The sequence below is a fragment of the Musa acuminata genome, chromosome BXJ3-8 (assembly GCF_036884655.1).
Source record: "Musa acuminata AAA Group cultivar baxijiao chromosome BXJ3-8, Cavendish_Baxijiao_AAA, whole genome shotgun sequence".
Taxonomy (NCBI): Eukaryota; Viridiplantae; Streptophyta; class Magnoliopsida; order Zingiberales; family Musaceae; genus Musa; species Musa acuminata.
Window position 1 is genome coordinate 7,315,211 of NC_088356.1, and position 22,679 is coordinate 7,337,889.

The 22,679-nt window shown below is 40.4% G+C and overlaps 2 protein-coding genes across 2 annotated transcripts; one reads left to right on the forward strand and one right to left on the reverse strand.

Moving 5' to 3' along the window:
• Positions 1–6,816: 6,816 nt before the first annotated feature.
• Positions 6,817–8,651, forward strand: LOC103994262 (pectinesterase-like). The gene is made up of 2 exons (XM_009414592.3): positions 6,817–7,858; positions 7,924–8,651. Exons 1-2 carry the CDS (start codon positions 6,835–6,837, stop codon positions 8,634–8,636), a joined length of 1,737 nt encoding a protein of 578 aa, XP_009412867.3. The 5' UTR covers positions 6,817–6,834; the 3' UTR covers positions 8,637–8,651.
• A 2,646-nt stretch (positions 8,652–11,297) lies between these two features.
• On the reverse strand, positions 11,298–11,756 carry LOC135645724 (RING-H2 finger protein ATL64-like). Its single transcript, XM_065164371.1, has one exon. The coding sequence runs from the start codon at positions 11,754–11,756 to the stop codon at positions 11,298–11,300; it is 459 nt and encodes a 152-aa protein (XP_065020443.1).
• Positions 11,757–22,679: the final 10,923 nt, after the last annotated feature.

The window sequence follows — 22,679 nt, forward strand, 5'->3', positions numbered from 1 at the left end:
TAATGACGTCAACTTTCTTGGCAACTATACCTTATCGCACCTTCTTGTCTTTACCCACTATTGAACCTGCCATCTTATTAGAAGGGTACAATAATTGAGTAGAATTACCTGTCTATAAATAAACATCCAATTAAATTACTGTTAAGTTTGTGGCACAATTTTCTATTGGACAGTAAAAATTATTTACTGTGGTCTTTTAACTTTACACTTCAGTATGTTGTAGGAAAAAAAATCTGAAAAATAAATTTTATATATGCATATATACATATATATATATACATATATATATATATATAGAAGAGAATGTATCATTGAGAATAGAGAAAGAACTCAATTGACAAAGAATCCTATATAATTCCATTTAGGATTTATGGAAACATTTACCAAAAAAAAATTAGGAATTAGAGTAGGTATATTGAGAGCTCGACTTAAATACAATTATTAGTAATTAGTTTCATACTCATCTTTGGTCTACTCATATAAATTGTTGAAGATTTTAAGCTTGTAAAGTAGTAGAGTATTCTTTAGACATCAAGCTATTTTCTATTATGTGGTATGATAGATCTCAAGATATTATTTTGATTGTTGTCAACAAACTCTATATCCACGGAGAGTATGAGAATTGTAACATTTGATTTAGATCATTGAACTCGTACGAATTTAGAAAGATTTCTTTGAAAATTGGATATCTTTTCAAATTATTCCTTTCTATGTTAGGGTGATAAAAAATTTTTTGGTGGATTTATTAGGCACTCTTAAAGATGTTTTAATAAAAATATACGAGTTAAGATGTATTTTACTCTTAGTGGTTTTGATTTATTTATGTTTAAAATAATTTTTATATTTTTAAAAATATAATATATAAGTCTCTCATGTCAAGTTTGAGTTTATAGACGTTAGATTCTGCTTACGTAACATGTTAACTCATAACAAACTATTAATATAATAACATATATAATTTAGAATTAAGATCCATTTTAGCCCCTATTGTTTTGGTCATTGATCTCTTAAACCCTTTTGATTCACTCGTGTATAAAATGATTCTTATATTTTCAAAAATATAACATATAAACCCTTTATGTCAAATCTGAGTTAACAAAAAACTAAGACCTTTATTAATTGTAGGAGAAGGCATCGTCGTAAAAGCAACCACCAATAGCAATACTGAGATACTACTGTTTAGCATGACATCGTACGCACACGATCTCTCTCACACTAATGATGTGTAATTATATTAATAGTTTATTATGAGTTAGTATACCATGTAAGCAAGCTCTAATGTTTATTAACTTAGAGTTGACGAGAGTAGCTTATATGTTATATTTTAAAAAATATATGAGTTATTTTACACGCGAGTAAACCATAAGAGCTTAATATATCTATGATCAAAATCGAGTTAAAATTGATTTTAATCATAAATTATATATGTTATTATATTAATGAGCAGACTCTAACGTATATTAATTTAGATTTGACGAAAGGGGTATACATACTATGTTTTTAAAAATATAAGAATTATTTTAGACATGAATAAATTATAAATAGTTAAGACATTCATAATCAAAATCATAGGGTTAAAATGAACTTTAATCCAAAAATATACTGGGTAGTAAAAGATAATGTTTGGGATTTCAAAGTTCTTGAAGATAATAATAAAAATTGATGAACATGATCAATTCTCAAACCCGATGGTCTTGAATAGCATCGGCGCATTGGAACATGATCACGTTGATGTCGATGAGTTGCTGAAAGAATGGAATGAGGTTGGCCATGGTGAGTTGTGAGGCCTATACTTGCTTTCCAGTATGTTCCTCCATGGGTTCTCGATCGTCTTCGACTCCTTGCTGATTGCCACGAGGTCCTCTTACTCATTGATGTCATCAGTGCCACGAATCTTTTGGAGCATGACCTTAGCCTTCTCATCATGCCCACGGTCGATGAGGGAGTTGGCGGTCTAAGGAAGGAGCATTGAGCTTACAGTGACGATGGCGGCTGGCACAGCGGCGAGCGCCAAACTAACACGCCAACCCCGCCCATCCTTGATCTTGGCAGTGGCATAGTCGATTGAGATTGGCCACAACGATGCCGATGGTGATCATGAGCTGGAAGCCAGTGTTAAGCATTCCTCGGAGCCAAGCTGGTGTTGTTTCAGAGAGGTAAACTGGTACTGACTGCAAAGGTACGCACAACAAAATACAATACTGCAAAGGTTGGTGCTCCTATCTTCCTTCTCCAAAAATAGGTTGAGCAAAATTAATATAAATCTTAAGTTTATAATAATTTTATAATTAAATATTAAAATAAAATATAGTTTCATAAATTTTTTAAAATTATATACTATATCTTAAGTTTATTTCATATTCTTAATTTTTATAAAGAGATATCTTATTATCTTTATAGATGGGTATGTAAGATCTCACGTTATTGATATCTTTACATATATATAAATGAAGTTGAGATATAATTAGATAAAAAAATTAAAAATTATTACATCCGATAGAGATGATAAATTATATGATAGTTATGATAAAACTAATCATAATTTTGATTCTTTAACTAGATTACCTAAAAATAACAAATCAATAAGAGTGAAAAATTTTAAATTTTAATTTTGATATTGAGAAAACATAAGTTGATATTCATTTATCATTTTATATTCAAGATGTTACTATTCCTCATATCACTAAATAATTTGATAGAGGTGAACAACAAAATAACATTAGTGAATTCTCATATCATATTAATATCGTTGTTGATCACAATCAATAACTTTAAGAATATTTCAAATGGAAAAGAGATATATTATTTTTAATTATTATATAATATATCTATAAGAAATATATTATGATAAAGGAATTAAAAGAATCTCTCATTGTTTTCATAAGTTATAGAAAATAATGATTCTAAAAAGTGATATGACAGAATAAAAAAAGTGTTAAAATCAATAAGCCAAAATACTACTTGAGAATTTATCGAATTACTCAATAATTATAAAAGAGTATATTATATAAACGTGATTTAAAGGACAATATCGAATAATATAAAAGCCAGATTTATGATCAAAGATTTTACTCATAAATAATGCATATGTCATAATGAGTTTTTTTTTAATAAACTCGTTAAGCATCATCATGACATTAGTAGTTCATTATTATTTTAAGTTATAATATATAGATGTGAAAATAAGTTTTTTAAATGGGGATCTATATTTATATGGGTTAACCTAAACGAATTAGAGAAAATAAAAAAATATATAAAATTTGGTATATAAATTTAGAAAATCTATTTATAATCTTAAACAAGCTTCCAAACAATGATAAATAAAGTTTCTTAATCATTATTTATATTTGAAGGTCAGTGGGAGCAAGTTTATTATGTTGGTCTTATATATAGATAATATTTTACTTACTAATAGTGATCTTGATTTATTATGTTTAAATAAAAATTTCTCACTAATAATTTTAAGATTGTTGACATGAATAAAACAACTTATGCTAATAGTATCGAGATATTTAGAAATAGATCTAAAGAACTGCTTAGGATTATCTTAGAAAAAATATATTGAAAGTCTTGGAGAGATTTAGAATATAATTTTATTCAACAAATGATAAAATTAAAAAAAATTAGTCAAAATAAATATTTTTAAAATGACTTAAAAATATAAGATAAAAAAAAATATTTTTCATGTATGTACATTTTGAAATCTATTATATGCTCAAGCCTATGTTAAATCATATATTAATTTTACAGTTAAAATACAAAGTAGATATTAGAGTTATCTGAAAACACTAAAACACTATAAATAAAATAATAAGATATTTATATAGAACGAGAAATTATATGCTCACATATATATAATTAAATCAGTTTAAAATGATGATATTTTCATATGGTAATTTTATAAATTTTTTCGATAATAGGAAGTTGATTTAAATTTATATGAATTAGAGGGGCAATTTATAGAAAAAATATATAATAATATATTATTATATTATTAATGATAAAAATTGATTTTGTGGTATGCTTTGAAGCTACTAATTAAGTTTTATAATTATAAAATTTTATTTTAGGACTTGGTGTGGTTAGACTTAATTATCAAATTGTTCAAGATACTTTATGATATATTGCAGTAGTTTCTTATCTAAAAATGATAAGTATTATTATAACTCTATGTATTATAATATAAAATACTTGATGGTTAAAGAAAAAGAATCTAAAACTAATTAATATGAATTAAGAATTAGAGTTCTACAACCCATAAAAGATATGATGATACGAGTGTATATTATAATTGATATTTTTCTTACATACTTAAAAGTATTTATTTTTATTTTTATATTCATATTTATGTATATAGATATTATGATTAAATGTGATAATAAGATTTTCTTGATAAGATAAATAATAAGGATCATTTTAGATTGCATAACGAATAACTATAAATGTTGTGGTACATAAAAGAAAGTATAACATTGATGACAAAAAATCGTTATGACTTAACACGATATTATTATATTTATTAAACTTATTAGCCTATTTTATAAAATTCATGCATATGTGTAAAATATTTTTAAATTTTTAGAATTTGATTAAATAAAAATTTAAATAAAATTTTATTTATTTTATTTTAATTTTTAATTTTTTTATATATTACGAATCGATGTGTCAAGTGAGAAAATATTAGATTATGTGATCATATATAATTATGTAAGGTATATTATATATATAATTAGATTTTGATCATATTTATCGATAAATTGAAAGAAAGTTCAATTATGATTGAATTTCTTAGGGGATAACGTTGATATAGGAGACTATCATAATTAATTATCCTATATCATCTGCTCTCGTGCTTATAAGAGGATAATACCTCGATACATAATGCATAAATAAAAGGAGATGAGGATACATGATATTATTGAGAGATTACAAATCTTCTCTCATCTCCCATTAGTCACGTGAATCAATTTATAAATTTTCTTTCATTTCTTCTTTGTCCCTAATCCATTATTTATAATGATATTATGAATAATAGGAAAAGAGAAAAAGACGAGTTCTATTATCCTTGTAGACTGATATCGTTATGGCTTTCGAATTTGATGATGGTGCACTCGTCAATCAGATAAATTTTTTTTGAATGAATTCAAAAGATACGTATCGTAAATTTAATATATTATTATTTAATTTTATATTTTAAATATTAAAACTTTTTACATAATAATAATAATATAAAATTGGTTTTTATGCTAACACTCTCGTCTTTCATTCTTTCTCCCTGTAATAAATCGACGAAAAGAGCTTGAGCAAGGAAGGAGTCCATGGACGTGACACCCCCCGAAATCAAACCACGAGTACTAACGAGGAATGTTAGCCGAAGATGAGGCCGCCGGAGTAGGCCACGAAGCAGGCAAGGAACTCATCTTTCCGAGATACTCCTTGCCGCCACCGCCATTGCTCATTACTGCACCTCCCGCCATTGCAGCGGATTACAGAATTTTTTTTCTTCGGCACAATTAGCAGAAGAGAAGGAGGAAGAAGAAGAGAGGCTTCGGTTTTGGAGGGAACAACAGAATCTTGAGAATCTATACGGAAATGTGGTCGGAAACATGTGTCATTGTGTCACCAATCGATCTCAATGAGCTGGAGTTGCAAGTCGTATGCTGATACTTTTAGTAGCGCCAACGCTGTCATTTGCTTTCTATTATGTCAGATCTTCTCACTTATCCGTTAATCATTCCTTAGATTTTGCTAGCGGGTAAGAAAATATTGGTCAACTGCTACAGATTGCGGTGTTTGACCGATTCCAACGAAGCATTATTTTGCCGGGAGAAGCCAGGTGGATTGATGGATTAGGAGCCATAAGCTCTGCTGCGTTTTTGCCATGCCAAACTCTGCAAACGTATCTTCGGAGAGCATTAAACTAATCTGGAGTTCTTGTCGTTCTTCTTTGGCTGCTAACAATCTCGTCTCTTTAGATTATTTACAGAGATGAGAGATGTCCGCTGACTGTATCAACTACAGGGAAGTGTGGTCTGCGACGTGTGTCGTAGTGATTCGAATTGATCTCGACGAGATGGCGTCGAAGTTGTATGCTGTCATTTGCATTTTGTCTTCTCAGAACTTACTGCTCGACCCCTTAATCCTTTTCTAGATTCTGACGTGGCGTCAAAAATGGTCAACTGTGGCAGTTCCAAGTTTGTGTTTTGCCGGGGTGAAGCGAGCTTGATTGATTGATGTGTAAGAAGATTAACCTGCTCCATGTTATTAGTGAACTCATTAAAAGATGTCATCGAGGGGAGCTTCGAACTTGTCCTTGGAAAGAAAGATATCACCGTCCACTTGCAGAGATGATGAACTAAACAACGAAAACCATCTTTTCATGAGCTTTACAGACGTTGATACAAGAATCACCTCATTTCTTGATATCTAAAACTTATATCCTGATCAAAGCAATGGAATCAGTGCACAGATTCTTGAGGTCAAATCAAATATCTGATCCCATCAGTCAAATATTACCTTCTAAATCAAAAGCTTTCTACCAAACAATACCAGATTCAAGGCAAGTCCCTTTTCGTGTTGCCCAGTCATCATCCCTTCTTAACATCAACTTTTCGTTAGCCCTCGCCATTAAATCGCTCGTTCGCAGACAAACTACTTGACATGGTTTCCACCTTCTCTTGAACATGGTTGATTGATTTCTTAGGTCATTAATGTTGACCTATGTAGAAAGTTTGTTTGTCATCACAATGGACAACGCAAAGAAGATGAAGACAACCAGATTTCCATTCACCATGAAGCCCCTCTCATCCGCTTATATATATACATGCATACTCGATGGCCCTCACCACTTTCATCATGGCTTCCGACGCCATTGCTTTCTTCCTCCTGAGTTCCTTCTTCCTCCTCAGTCCCGTTGTCTCCGTAGTTCCTCTGTTGGCCCCTGTCGACCCTTCCACCGCATGCAACTCGACGCTCGACCCCAAGTTCTGCAAGACGGTCCTTCCCCCACGAGGATCCAACAACCTGTACGAGTATGGCCGCTTCTCCGTCGCCAAGTCCCTCTCCAATGCCAGGAAGTTCCTCCATCTGATCAACCGATACCTCGCTCACAAGTCGAACCTGTCGCCGACTGCCTCGTTGGCCCTCCTCGACTGCCAGCTCCTGTCGGAGCTCAACATCGACATCCTCACCGCGGCTGAAACCACACTGAATGACACCGACAAGCTCCTCGACCACCAAGCCGACAAGGTGCACACCCTGCTGTCAGCTCTGGTCACCAACCAGCACACCTGCTCCGACGGCCTGCATGCGACGGAGTCGGCGTGGTCCATCAAGAACGGCCTCTCCGTCCCTATGCACAATAGCACTAAGCTCTACGGCGTCTCCCTTGCACTCTTCAAGCGGGCCTGGGAGCCTCACAGGAAGAACAGGAACGTCAGCCACTCCAGAGTCCCACGTAGGAAGACACTGTTATTCCACGAAGTCGCCGTCGGCCTCGACGGCGAGCTACCGCTGAGGATGCCGGCCCAGAAAAGGGAGCTGTTCGAGAAGTGGAGCGGGCGGGGGCTCCTTCAGGCGACCGACGCCGTCCTGGTAAACGACGTCGTGCGGGTGAGCCAAGACGGCAGTGGGAACTTCGTGACGATCACAGACGCGGTGAAGTCGGCCCCCGTTGACCACGACGAAAACACCGGCTACCACTTGATATACGTCGCCGCCGGGGTTTACGAAGAGTACGTCGTCATCCCCAAGCAGAAGAAACACTTGATGATGATCGGCGATGGGATCAACCAGACGGTGATCACCGGCAACCATAGCGTCGGTGATGGCTGGACTACCTTCACCTCCTCGACCTTTGGTACGTGACCGCTTGGTTACCATTCCCAAGATATGCTTTACCTGACACAAGTCTTTCACCTGTAGTCGCCCTCGGACATGGATTCGTGGCGATCAACATAACCTTCCGAAACGCGGCCGGGCCGGCCAAGTACCAAGCGGTCGCGGTCCTGAACAACGCAGATATGTCCACCTTCTACAGATGCAGCTTCGAGGGCTACCAAGACACGCTCTACACCCACTCCATGAGGCAGTTCTACAGGGAGTGCGACATCTACGGCACAGTGGACTACATATTCGGCAACGCAGCGGTGGTGTTCCAGAACTGCAACGTCTACTCCCGGTTGCCCCTCCCTGGCCAGATCAACACCATCACCGCGCAAGGCCGGACCGACCCGAACCAGAACACCGGCACGTCGATGCAGTCCTGCAACTTCCTCGACGCGGCTGATCTGGCCGCCACGGCCCTCTGCCTGGAATCACAGGAGTCGCCGATGACGTACCTCGGCCGACCGTGGAAGCCTTACTCGAGGACCGTGGTCATGCAATCTTACATGGATTCGCTGATCGAGCCTGCAGGTTGGGTGCAATGGAACAGCGATGACCTCGCACTGAACACGTTGTACTACGCAGAGTACAACAACAGCGGTCCCGGTTCCGGCACGGCCGGCCGCGTCGACTGGCCAGGATACCTTGTGATCAGCGCCAACGACGCCATCAATTTTACTGTCAGCAACTTCATTTCGGGTGATCAATGGCTGCCGATGGCTGGAGTGCCTCATGACAGTGGATTGGTCTGATCGACCAATGTCAACACTCGTCTTCTACGTGGATACATGGCATAGTCTTGCAGTATTGTCTGCTTGTTGAATTTGTGTCTCAAGTAAAATTATTATTGGGCGATTTACCATAAATAAATATCATTTTTACTTACGGAGCGCCCCCTTTATTATTATTATTATTATTATTATTATTATTATTATTATTATTATTATTATTATTATTATTATTATCTTTTTCATCATTTTATGGTCCTTATCAAGAAGAGAAGTCAAACCGAATCCAAAATAAAAAAAAACAGAGAGTAGGATAACACAGAAGAAAAAGAGTAAAGGTAAACAAAATTAAATCTAAATTTTGATTATAAAAAAGGATTTATAGTCATGGAAATATCAAATCTGGGTCACTACGGCTCTAGAACAATATTTCATTTCATAGAGTTCAATTATTTCGATTTCCAAAAATAACTTCGATCGATTATCAATTTATTTATCAAAATATCCATAAATGAGTTATCTATTTATATTGTGAATTAAAACCATGTTTTAATTGGATTTTTATTTTTTTATATTTTTGTTGTTATTATCTAGAATAGTAACAAAATTTAGAAAAATAACTTATAACCCATCTGAAATATCAAATATTGTGTTCTCTTTTTATTTTATTCACATAATATCTTTTATTTTTTAAAAGATGAGATTATCTTCGATATTCAACTATGTTCACCCCTCATTCGTCGTTGCCACAACACCCTTATCTGTTGCCTTTGTCCTTCATCTTTTGGCCTATAGCCTCTAAGAATTCATTTATGGTTATGTCCTCTACTAGCTTCTTGTCTACTCCCTTTGCTTTCACATCTTTCGTCCAAACTTCGGTTGCCTTATCTTCTCTCCTATCTTTGCCTACGAAAAATCTCATACCCATCATTCTATTTTTGGCATTTTCTTTCATCCCGGATTGACTATCTTGGACCTTTCCCCATCGTCATTCACTCATTTCTTCACTCAGCTCTTTCCTTTCTTCTCGCTCCTCCCATCATTATTCTATCCTTGGTCAATGATTATATTTTTTTCCTCCCATCATAATGTGTGGGGTAGGCCCGGTCACCTCCTTGCCCTCAATCTCATCTTCTATTTCAACACAATCAATGGGACTCATGATGGAGCAGAGGCGACAAAACCTCGCGAGATAGAGGCAATCATATAAAGATAATGAGACCTCACGATAAGGTGAAGAGGCAAATGTAAGCACAATGGGGTAACCAGTGGTCCTCAACATTTAAACTTTGTGCATTGTGATTGTATTACAAACTTCTTACAATCCCTCTTAGATATTTTAAGGAATTATATAGTAAAATAAAAGTGACTTAAAATGAGCATTAATCATCATATCTTAAATTCCCATATTAAAATATATTTATAAAATAAGTTTAGATATCAAGATTTTTCTGACATGAGGCAAACACATGTGCATTTTAATTTCATCTAAAAATAAATTAAGAACTTACGACATCGATAACAAATAAAAATGAAAATCGTAAAATGTTTAGTAAACTAGTTGTATCAATCATCTCCAATGAAATGTTTGAATCCCTCGCTAGTGCAATATTCTTAGTCATATAAAAATTATATATATAGTTCATGTAGATGCTGACTTTACGGGGCTTCTCAATCCAATCACAAGAAAATATGAAAAAAACGTAATTAAAAATAATAGACAAAAAAATCCAAGTAAAATAAGGAAGAGTACGAGAATTGGAGTTCTCTCTATATAAATATCTATTAGAATATCATTAGCTTGTGAAAGTTGGTTGTATATGATAAAACGAAGAGTGAAATGATAGAAACAAGAAAAATACTTTTTAATTAGTATCACATGAAATCTATTTATATACGGTGAAAGAGAGGATTTCTTCAATTGAGCAGAAAGATTTCCTTGTACAGTTGAGAAAATCTCTTTGTTATTAGAGGAAATCTCTCTGTTATCAATATATATTTCTTCGCCTTCTCGTGGATTCACATATTAATAAAATTATACTTAAATTTATTAACAAATTTATGATATCTATTGATAGCTCTTTTCTATATATGTATGAGTTGAAAACTTAAAATGATAAGTTTTGAAGATTTAGGATCAATAGAAGCATGTCAAAAATGAGAAGTGTCACATCTCGAACTGAACTAACTCTATTATTAGAAGATCGGTTTATGCATGAACAAAATCTCTTTTATGGAACAATAAAATATTTTTTTTAAAATTTATATATATATATTATAAAAGATAAAGAAGACAAAAGAAATTTGATCCCTCTTTTAATCTTTATTAATAATTACTCTAAAGACTCCTCTATTTCTTTCTTGATGATATTGCTATCTCTCATGAAATGGGGTCAATGAAGCTTATAAATAAAGAGAGAGAAAGGAAAGTTAACCCTAATAATCTATTTGTTAATAGAATAAAATTATTAATTTATTATTAATTAAAATTAAGGTATTACAATTCCTTTGGTTCAGCCAAATTTCATCGTATGGTCAGACTCTAACCTTAGGATTTTTTTTTCTTTTGAGAAAACAAACCTCGAATTTAACATAGGTGATGGATCCCATCATCACCGATTACAGTGATCGGCAAATAGAGGATGTCTATTTACAGCTGTATACAAGCGAGCAGAGTAGGAAAGATCAGACGGCAAGCTCTGGAGCTTCGGGGTCGACGGAGGCGCGGCAGACGGGGCAGTCGGAATGAGAAGTCAGCCACATGTCTATGCAATCCACATGGAAGCAGTGGAAGCACCTGGGGAGAAACCGCCCCTTCTCCCCCTCCTTGAAGTCCATCAGGCACACAGAGCAGCTCAGCTTCTTCTTCTGAGCCGTGGAGTAGACGAAGACCGGCAGCACCGAGAGGACATCTCGGGGGGCGGCGGCGGCGGCGGCGGCGGCGCCCGCTGTCATGATCCCGCTGGCGTTAGGGGCCGCGGCTGCGATTGAGGCGACGGCTGCCGTGGTGGTGGTGGTGATGGTGGAGGTTGAAGTCCGGTTGTCGGGCAAACCATCGCATACGGCTTTGAGGACGGACCAGGAGATGGCGAGAACTACGACCGTGCAGAAGATCCACAGGATGACGATGAGAAGACCAGGCATTAATCCTGGAGCAATACCATCCCCCTGTCGTCGTCTCCTTGTGAGTGAAGGGCTGGGAAGAGTAGGGGAGGTATATATGTCAGTGCAGGGAGAAGACGAGGCGTTGTTGGGGCTCTACATCGTGAATTTGCTACGAAGGTGCGTTGTGGTCAAGCTAAAGGGGGGCGCAAAGTCAACGTGGACTTATTCTTCGTTAGAGAACGATGACGGACGGCATCGTTTCCTTCGATCATCAGCACCTGCGTCAGCTGCAAATCGAAATTTCTACGTGCCTTGTGGCAGAGTTTTGAGCCGACGACAAACTAAGTTTTGTCCGCCAACTTGGGCTGCCTTCGCTCCTTTCTCGGTAAGTTAAACGGAGGGTTCCACCTTCTTCTTCTTCCTCCTCGTTGACCCCAAACTACCGGCCTCTAATGGTCGTCATTTATTGATTCCTCTCCGTAAATGCTCTCTCGCCAGGACCGCGTCAGATGCCAGCGCGTTGTACTCGTGTCGTACGCCCATTGAGAAATGATGCTGGGGACCCCACGGATGGGGTCATGAGTTCCCGGCCTTATTGGTGGTTCGCTAACATGCCATGCCGACCATCGGACCGTTGGCACGTCAGATGAATGCGGTGGGCCGACGGGCACATCAACTCCATCAAGAGGTTGGTGAAGAGAAATGAATCCGACTGTAAGTGGTGCTCCCATCACGACCAAAGTTGGTGCAAAGATTTTGACGACCGAGAACATTTTTCTTTCTTGTTTAGAGTGATTGTTTTGATGATACATGTCATCGGCAGTGTTGTTCTGACTGTCATATCTCTACCTTCTACGGGATGTCTCCTGTGATCTGGAAAGGAATATGGGGCTCGACGAATCTTAGTTCTTATACCATCCAAATATAATTTACAGACCGATATGGACACGTTGTGCACGTCGAGAACGATGAGAATCGGAAACGGTGCCAGCAAATCTCATCGAGTTAATGGTCAAAATAAAGAAGTCATTGGAAAGGATGCTTTCTGTCGTCAACATATATTGGATTTGCATGCTTTCCCAATCTAATGGAGGACTTGTCTGCATATTGCCTTGAACGTGGATCAGACGTGATTCCTTCGATCATTCGCCATTCCTCTGCACCCACCATTCTTTTGCGAAGAATCGCACTCGATGCCGGACATTCCGGTCAAAAATGCTGGGTATCGTCGCCGCGTTAGAAACCATTCGATATCCAAAGCGGAGAGGACGTCCCGTCGACCATAATAGATACGTTTACAACTAAGTCGGTTGTCATGGTGGGACCTACACGTGTGTAGACCCCACACAAGAATGCATGGGGAACAACACCACCCTCGATGGTTTGCAAGGGAGGGGTGTCCTGGGTGTGAATGAAGCTTGATGTTACGTCCTCAACTACCAGCCTGTTGATTGGGTCAAATTGTGTAGGGACCACATGTATGGTGCAATTGCCTCCATTCACTAACAGGTAAGCTGGCCGGGTAAGCAAACGAGGATCGGAAAATTGGCTTCATGTTGTTTCACACTCTTTTTGCCCTTTTCTCAATATTGCAATAGTTGTCTATGATTTCATTTTCTATCCTCCAAACATTTTTGTTGGATCAAACGTATGACGAAGGTGGCGTGTTGGATATTTCCATCAATTGATCATGTGATATAGTTCCAAACAACTATCAAATTCTTTCAATTTGAATCATTCAAAGATCTATCCATGGGTGTGGCTATTGATTGAGACCTCAGGAAGCCATGGCTACTCTGTTGAGAGAAATCCTCTGACCTATTGAGGAAAATTCTCCCACCTAACCTGTATAAAAGGAAGGGGGATATGTTAATAACAATCAACTTCTTTTATAACTTGTTTATTTATTTATTTTCTAATATGGTATCAGAGCAGTTCCTTCTTGGCGACAGCAGTATCGCCGTGTGTTAGCCAAGCGGTCACAGTAACACGCTGCCTCAAGCGGAGTCATTGAAGAAGCACCAAGACACGGATTCAGAGCCAGTGCTAACGAGCACCGTCTTGGCTCTGCTCATCCACTCCTTCTCTTCCTTCATCGCCGGTCTTGCTTTTCTTCGCCGGCCTTGCTCCCTCTCCTATTTGCAGACACTCTCCATCGTCGGCTTACAGCAGACACTCTCCGTCGCCACCACGTAAGGAGGAAAACATTCTCTCACTGCCTCCTCAATAGCGGCGAACGGTGAACAGCGGTGTCTTCCTCGCTTCCCGGCCAGCAGCAGTCACAACTACTGCATCTTCCTTCCTCTACCGCAGTAGCTTTTGCTGTCGCTTCCCTCTACACAACGGCGCCTCCTCAACGGCGGTATCTTCCTCCTTAATAGCGACGAACGGTGAACGACGGTGTCTTCCTCGCTCAGTCTTCCTTACTTAACGACGGATGCCATGTCTTCCTCTTTCGCTATCGCAGCCGCTTCCCGGCCAGCAGCAGCCGCAACCGTTGCATATTCCTTCCTCTACCGCAGCAACTTTCGCTGCCGCTTTCCTCTATACACCTAATTGCTGCAGATTTCTCTCACTGTAGTTTCCTTGAGTACCGCTGCAGATTTTCGCGGCCATTTCCCGGCGAACCGCAGTCTTGAGTATCGCTGTAGTTTTCGCGGCCATCTTCCGGCGAACTGCATCCTCTACAATCTGCTGCAGCAAGCCGCAATCCACAGCAGCTACCGGCAGCTTTGGGCAATGTTGTAGATTGCCTAATTTGCTGCAGCAAGCAGCAATCTATAGCAGCGGCCCCTCCCTCCCTCGTTCTCCACCTTGTGTGACCTAAGTATCACACAAGGTTCGCTGCATTACTTCTTCTAAAAAAAAAAAAAATGTCTTCGTTCACTTCTTCTGATGTTTCAGTTCCTATAGGGACTCCCACTTATTGTTCTTCTATAGGGCTTATCTCCATCAATGTTGCCACGCTGATCCCCTTTAAGTTATCAAAGGGTGGCAACTATGCATCCTGGCGAGCTCAATTTTCTAATCTTTTATTTGGATACGACTTGTTAGGTTACATTGATGGCTCCTTCAGTTGTCCTTCGGCCATGCTCAACATCCCCGGAGATCCCAGTCCAGTACCCAATCCAGCTCACAAACTGTGGCTACGTCAAGATCGTCTCATTCTCCAAGCTATTCAAGCGTCAGTTGCTGGATCCGTTGCTCCCTTGATATCTTCATGTGTGACAGTTGTCGATGCATGGTCTAAACTATAAACCACCTTGGCAAATCATTCGCGTACTCGCAAGCTCAGTCTTCTATCCAAGCTTATGGTGACAAAACAAGAGGGAAGTACTATCTCTGATTATCTACAACATATCAAGTTTATCATCGATGACTTGGCTTTGATAGGTCATTCCCTATGTGACGAAGAGGTTGTCATTCATACCCTCAATGGTCTCGACACCGACTACAAGGAATTGGCTGCTACAATTTGGGCACGCGACTCATCAGTCTCTTTTGAAGATCTCTATGATAAGCTGACTGACTATGAGATGTACTTGAAGCGTGCGGACAAACTGCCTGGATCGACTATCACAACTCAAGTCAGTCACAAGTCTAAACGAAAGAGCACTCGGTACTCGCCGAACATCACCCCTGTCATCCCATCTCTCAGCCTGTGGTATTCAACACCTCAAGTCTCCCCCACATACTCCTCAACTAGTTGGTTCTGCCGAACGTAAACATCGGCATATAGTAGAAACTGGACTCACACCTCTACATCAGGCTTCCATGCCTTCAACTTTTTGGACAGCAACCTTTCAAACTACTGTCTACCTTATTAATCGAATGCCTACACCAGTCATACAATACCAGTCCCCCTTTGACACACTATTTCACAAACCCCCTAACCTTCGTAAACTCCGAGTGTTCGGTTGTTTATGTTATCCTTGGTTACGTCCCTATGCCTCTCATAAGTTAACATCCCGATCTACTCCTTGCGTCTTTATTGGTTACTCACTTGAACATAATGCTTTCCACTGCTATAATCTCCACACTCACAAAATATTCATATCACGTCACGTTGTCTTTGTTGAGTCTAACTTTCCTTTCCAAACCCTTCCATATCCTGCCATACGGACCACTTCACTATCTCACTGGAGTATACCTTCGGACCAATCGGACGAGCCTCCCATGCCTTTGTCTACTTCCTCCCCTCCTGATTCGCACTATATCACTTCAGTTCAACACTTGCCCGTTTCCTCTGTTCCTACTCCACTCCACTCTTCCCCAATTGATGGGGCAATATGTTCCGAAACACAACCATCCTCTTTACCTCCTTCTCGCCCAAGTGCCCCTAACATGTCTCCACTTGACCCGGCTTGTGCCACAGATCCTCACCCAACATCACCTCCCAATCCTGTAGTCTCCAATCATCCTATGACCACTCGCTCTAAGAATGGTATTTTTAAACCTCGTCAGGTACTTAACCTACAAGCTATCATGAATTCCTCATCCCCCAACGTTGAACCCACCACCTTCACTCAAGCCCAAAAATCTCCGCATTGGCGTACTGCCATGAGTGAGGAATATAATGCCCTCCTCCATAATTCAACGTGGGATCTTATTCCTTTCCATCCTTCACAAAACATCATCGGGTGTAAGTGGGTCTTTAGAATTAAGCGGAACCCAAATGGCTCTGTTGCCCGATATAAGGCACGCTTGGTCGCCAAAGGGTTTCATCAATGACCTGGAGTTGATTTCACTGAGACGTTTAGTCCTGTTGTTAAACCCACTACAATTCGGCTTATCTTGAGTCTGGCTACCACTAAAGGCTGGCAATTACGACAATTGGATGTTAATAATGCATTTCTACAGGAATCTCTAACCGAAGTTGTTTTTATGCAACAACCTCTCGGTTTTACTCATCCTCAGTATCCACAGCATGCTTGCAAACTTCGGAAAGCCATTTATGGACTTCGTCAGGCTCCAAGAGCTTGGTACACTGAACTTAGCTCATTTTTTACTTCTGTCGGCTTTCTTAACTCCAAATCTGACACTTCGTTGTTTCTGTGACATCATCATAGAAACACAATGTATATTCTAGTATATGTGGATGATATTATTGTCACAGGCAACAATCCCATCAGAATCCAAGCGTTCATCAAACAGTTGGTAGCTCGATTCTCGCTTAAGGATCTCGGACCCTTGAGCTACTTTCTGGGCGTCTACCTTCATATCTTTCGGTCTCCTTTTATCACAACGCAAGTACATTCAAGATTTGTTATTAAAGACAAACATGCAAGATGCAAATGCAGTTACAACCCCCATCTCTACTAGTGGTTCTCTCAAATTATCGGATGGAAGTCCTACTACAGAACTCATTCAATACCGCCAAGTTATTGGCTCCTTACAATACTTAGCTCTCACGCGTCCAGATATCTCATTTGTTGTCAACAAATTATCATAGTTTATGCAGCAACCATCTACTCTACACTTGTTTGCGGTCAAGAGACTTCTGCGATATCTTAAAGGGACCCTAAATCATGGACTCTTTTTTCATAAACACTCTCCACTTCATCTTCATGCCTTTACCGATGCTAATTGGGCAGGTAACCTTGATGATAGAACATCCACATCGGGGTATATTATCTTCTTTGGTGCTCATCCAATCAGTTGGAGTTCTAAGAAGCAAAAGACAGTCACCCGGTCTACAACTGAAGCTAAATACCGTGCCATTGGCGCTACCACTGTAGAACTCAATTGGATCACGAATCTACTCCAGGAACTCAACATCGATTCCACCCCTACAATATATTGTGATAATATTGGAGCTACCTATCTGTGCGCTAATCCGGTATTTCACTCCCGCATGAAACATATTGCTATCGACTTCCACTTTGTACGCGATCAAGTTGTCCACCGCAACTTCGTGTTTCTCAGGTTCATACGGCTGATCAATTGGCCGACTAATTCACGAAGCCTCTAGCTCGTAAACTTTTTGCATTACATCAGTCTAAAATTGGCCTCCTTGATAGGAGCACCATCTTGCGGGGGCATGATAGTAGATGAGATTTCCCTAACTGTTTGAGGAAATCTATCTACTCTATTGAGGGAAATCCTCTAACATGTTGAGGAAAATTCTCCCTTCTAACCTGTATAAAAAGAAGGGGGATATGTTAATAACAATCAACTTCTTCTACAACTTGTTTATCTATTTATTTTCTAACAGGCTCGGCAGACGGGACAACTCATGTGAGAGCTCAACCACGCGAAACACCTGGCGAGGTGTCGCACTTCGTCTTCGTCTTGCAACTCCGTTATGCATAGAGCGCAACTCTGCTGCTCGCCCTTGGTGGCGGCAGAATAGGTGCAAGACGGCAGGGAGGAGAGCAGCGGCTCCGGGTCGAGCCCGCGACCGGAGGCAATGCAAAGCCGATACCGGTGGTGGCAATGGCGAGCCGCCTTGAGGGATTAGAGTTATCTTTTCATTAGAGGTGAAGGATTAATTAGCAAGCAAAAGGATAACCGGCGACACGGCTATCGACTCTGCGTTACGTGAGAGTAAAAGAGGAAAGAGACAAACGAGAAATTTACTTGTTGAGGTCGAATTGCAACAAACGAGAAATCTCCTTCTTTGAGGACTCCATCATGCACAGTGCACTGTTGCATGTGACATCCGATGAGTGCGGTGATGACGGCGATCGATGACTGCATCCGCCGAGGGGACTTCCTACCGTATTGGAAGCCTGTCATGGAGTGGAAAGGTGGTGGAGATTGGTGTCATAAGGGGTTGGTGTTCGATCGCTGGTTTCTTCGCTTCCGAGTCCAACAATCCACCAAAAAGGCAAAGATGGAAAAAGAGAGCATGACCGCAGCGAGGCACAGTATTACCACCACGGCTCCCGTGCCCACATCTCTGGCCATACGATTTCCCTTCGTCGAGATGGAGATGGAATGTCGATGGGATGTGAAACAGGTGGTTCGTGCGAGGAGGAGGAACCGATTAATTGTAGTACAGAAGAAGTCCCCTCCCCTGCATAAACTTTAAGAGTGATTAATTAGAAGTCAAGTCATATAAAATATAAATCAATCCAGATGACAACCAACTTGCGTGTTGATCGAGAGGAGGCTAATTCACAAAGTCAACCGGTAGAAAATATAGGTCAGACACCCACGCTAGCAGCAAAGAATGTTCATCCTCCAGTAATGATTTGTTTGGTGACGAAGGGAGATGTGCTGAGGTCGGAACATTTATGACACCCACGCTAGCAGCAAAGAAAGTTCATCCTCCAGTAATGATTTGTTTGGTGATGAAGGGAGATGTGCTGAGGTCGGAACATTTATTGTGTGTGTGCGTATATATATACATATACATATATATATGTATATATATGTATATATATATATATATAATTTATTTATTGGCCTCTGTCCTACCGCGGTCGTCGCCACTGTCCTCCCACCCTCGACGGCCTTCGCCTCCACACCGCCCTCAGCATCCGACTCGACCCTGGTCCTCCAAAGGAAGGACTTCCGTCGGTTCCCTTCATTTGAAGGAATTTCTCCGTTGATGTCTTCCCTCTCCACCCTCGGCCATGACCCCCCTCTGCCTCCATGCCGCCCTCGTCACCCAACTCGATCCTCTTCGTCGGGCCATCGCCTCCACACCCTCGCCACCCGACTCGAACCCTCAGAGGTGTGGCGTTCTCTTCCTTGCCCCTACCCCCTCCGTCGCCCTCCTCCACCTCCGTTCTCGAAGGCGTGAAGCCTCCGTAGGAAAGGAAGGCGTTGATAAAGGAATTCTTTCCGGAGGAACGGAAGGAGCCGAACTCCTTCATTCGGAGGAACGAGGACGAGTCAGGTGGCAAGGGCGGGCGAGAGGAAGGGGGTTGGGTCGGGTGGCAAAGGCGGCATGGAGGCGGATGGAGTTGAGGGCGAGGCGGAGAGGTGTGAGGTGGGGGCGCAGCGGGGCGGAGGGGAGGGCAGGGGTGTAGTGGAGCCAAGGCGGTGGCCAATAGGGCGGAGGAATCTCACAGTCTACATGAATGCGCTTCTTATTTAGTAGACCGTACGGTTCTTATCTCTTCAGCACAATCTGTTACAACCAAAAGAAACAGAAATAAACCATCGCTCCTTTGTAGCCGCAATCTCAATTTGTCGATTCATTTAGAGAAATAAAAGCTCTCAATCGTACCGAGTAGATCTCTGACACAGGGATTGGAGTTGCAAGATCAAGAAATGAGTGGAGTTGGAAGGTAATCCGGTGAAGATTGCGTGTAAGAATCAAAGATGACAGTCCGAAGGACATCGTGATAGATCTAAGCTACAAGAGCAATCACCAACTCGTTTCAAGAACAAGAACATGGGATCGATCATGCTGCCTCATCTGATCCCTGAGCTTTGCTTCCCACGGCCGATCGGCAGATGGGGCAGGTGGCCTGTGACCGAAACCACATGTCGATGCAGTCGGCGTGGAACCTATGGCCGCATATCGGCAGCAGCCTCCCTTTGTCGCCATCCTTGAACTCCGACAAGCACACTACGCACTCCTGCTTCTCCTCCCCCGACGCGGAGTAGAGGAAGTCCGGTAGCGACGAGAGGACGTCAGGGTTAACCCTGTCGTTGCGCAGGGAGGGCGAGGGAGAGCTGGCGGTGGAGGAAGAAGCGGCGGCGGCAGCGGCGGCGGCGTCACTCAACCGCTGAGACCTTCTGCAGAATATCCGCCAGAGGTAATAGTAGAGGAGGAGTATGAGGACGATGTTGAGGATGGTGAACAGGGGGTAGAGGACACGGCCATGGCCATGAGCGAGCCACTTGGGAGGGCCTGTAGTGGGAGAACCGGTTGGGCTTGCTTGGCTCAGACCTGCCATCTTCTTCCTCGCTCTCTGGTTTTGGCTTCGCATGAGTTGATCTGCAGACACAGAGTGATGAGAGGGCGGCGTAGAATTGAGAAAGATGGGAAAATATAAAATAAACAAAATAATAATATTTTTGGCTTATTTTAGGCGAACTATCTCAATAATAAATTAAAAAAAAGGACAGATGAGAATTTACTAATAAGAATATAAAAAATATGAAGATGCTATTCAAATATCAAAATCATTCATATTGATCAGTTAAATGTCAACTATTATACTATGCCAAAAAAAATGATATCAATATTTGACACACGCCTTTTTTTTTTCTCGATCATGAATTTTCTTTCTCACATGTTTTAAGTCAAATGAATAAAGAAAAAAATCCTGAGACTCGATTTAACATCCAAGAAGTGATGGTGGGCTATACATGCAGACTTTGGGGTGAAATGCAAGCGACGGATAAGAAACACGGAAAGATGGACTCGTCACCCCAAAGTTAGGCGCCGACTTCGGCTTCCCCGAGGATGTCCACCGGAGGCACAGCGGAAGCGGGCCTCAACGGTGAGCAACACGCCATTGTAGATATGAAGCAGACCTTCTTCCGACCGGCATTAATCTGTCATTCAGCAGCATGCAGATGTCAATCTCGGTGCCCCGTCTCATGAGTCCCTTCCTGCTCTTCCGAGGTCGCCAAAATTCCCTGCGTTTACACACACCCCAAAAAGAAAAAACACGAAGAAATTCATTATATATAGAGAGAGAAAACCATGAAGTAGTAGGGTTAAGAGTTATTCACCTGCAACCGTAAAGGAAAAGCGCGGAGAAAGGTTAGAACAAGGAGGGATGAGGAAGAGGAAGAAGAAGAAGAAGAAGATGCATGAAGTAGTTGTCCATGGGCTCCGGTAACAGCTCTTGCTATGTTGGTCGACGAGGTGGTGGCTGCCGTCGCTAATGGTGATTCGCGTTTGACCACGTCCACAACGAGAGGGAAACAGAATGTAACGTAATCGTCACGTGGGAGTCCCTCGTTGGTTGATTGGGTCACTAAAAACGTGTTCTGTTAGTCGATATGGCAATGGATAGAATCGCTGTGTCAGCCAATATAGGCAGATGATAACGAGGAATGGTCTCAGTTTGGTTAGCTGTCATCTGCGCTACATGACACGTAGTTATTGGCTAATCATTGGGGTCCTCACTATTACCCCCCGTCAATAAAGCAATGTAAGAAAAATAAACATTACGAAAATTGTCTTTTTGATCATTTTCTAACCACAGATATCATCCCATCAATGATTATAACAAATAGATAGGAGACAATCTTTTAGTTATTTGTGAGTTATTTCAAAACCATTGTGATCTAATCGAATCAATTGCTATTTTCTGCTTCACTGAAAAAAAAAAGGGAAAAACTTGTGATGGTGGAAGAAAATTTTTTTTCTCATATTTTCAATCTTGTGATGACATAAATTTCAAACATATTTAATATATATGGTTTAATGCCATTTATACGTATTATATTTTTATGTTGTATATATATATATATAGGTGAATTATTATAAAAACTTAAAACTTTATAATTTTTATATAGAGAACTCTAACTTAAAAAAATTTTATATAAATAATTATTTTATCTCTAGCTCTCGTTAAACCTATCACATCGTCACCTTAGCCTTACATCGCTCTTTTTGCGTTTGCTCACAACTCTTGCACTAGAAATGAGAGAGCAAGAGGCTTGTCAACTCTGCGGATCCTATCGACTCTTGTCGAACTTATCTATGTTCTTCGTAGAGTCAATAATGAGTTCGACGAAGACAAGAATAAAATAATTTAATAATTTTTCGTATGTGAAGATCGGACCGGTTATCTCGGCCCACAATCCTGGGAGTCAAACCCGGTCCAAGTGATATAACCGGGTCCCACTGTCACGGCCCGGTAAGGAACGCTGTTCCGATCGTTACCGTCCATCCTGTGCTAGCGCGATTCCCGAACCGCAACGGTCATGTCCGGTGACAATGGTCGTTTTGCAAAATAATATATGTTTTAAGGGTATTTCAGTAATTCGACCGCCTAAAAGACAGTTTGAAACCCCGCCCTCCCTTTTTTGCTACTTTCTTGCAAG

What these genes read in the sequence shown, in the direction of transcription:
- LOC103994262 (XM_009414592.3), top strand. Translation starts at nt 6,835, where the DNA reads ATGGCCCTCACCACTTTCATCATGGCTTCCGACGCCATTGCTTTCTTC. An exon ending in CTTCACCTCCTCGACCTTTG is followed by an intron (nt 7,859 to 7,923) that starts GTACGTGACCGC and finishes TTTCACCTGTAG; the next exon opens with TCGCCCTCGGACATGGATTC.
- LOC135645724 (XM_065164371.1), bottom strand. Translation starts at nt 11,756, where the DNA reads ATGCCTGGTCTTCTCATCGTCATCCTGTGGATCTTCTGCACGGTCGTA.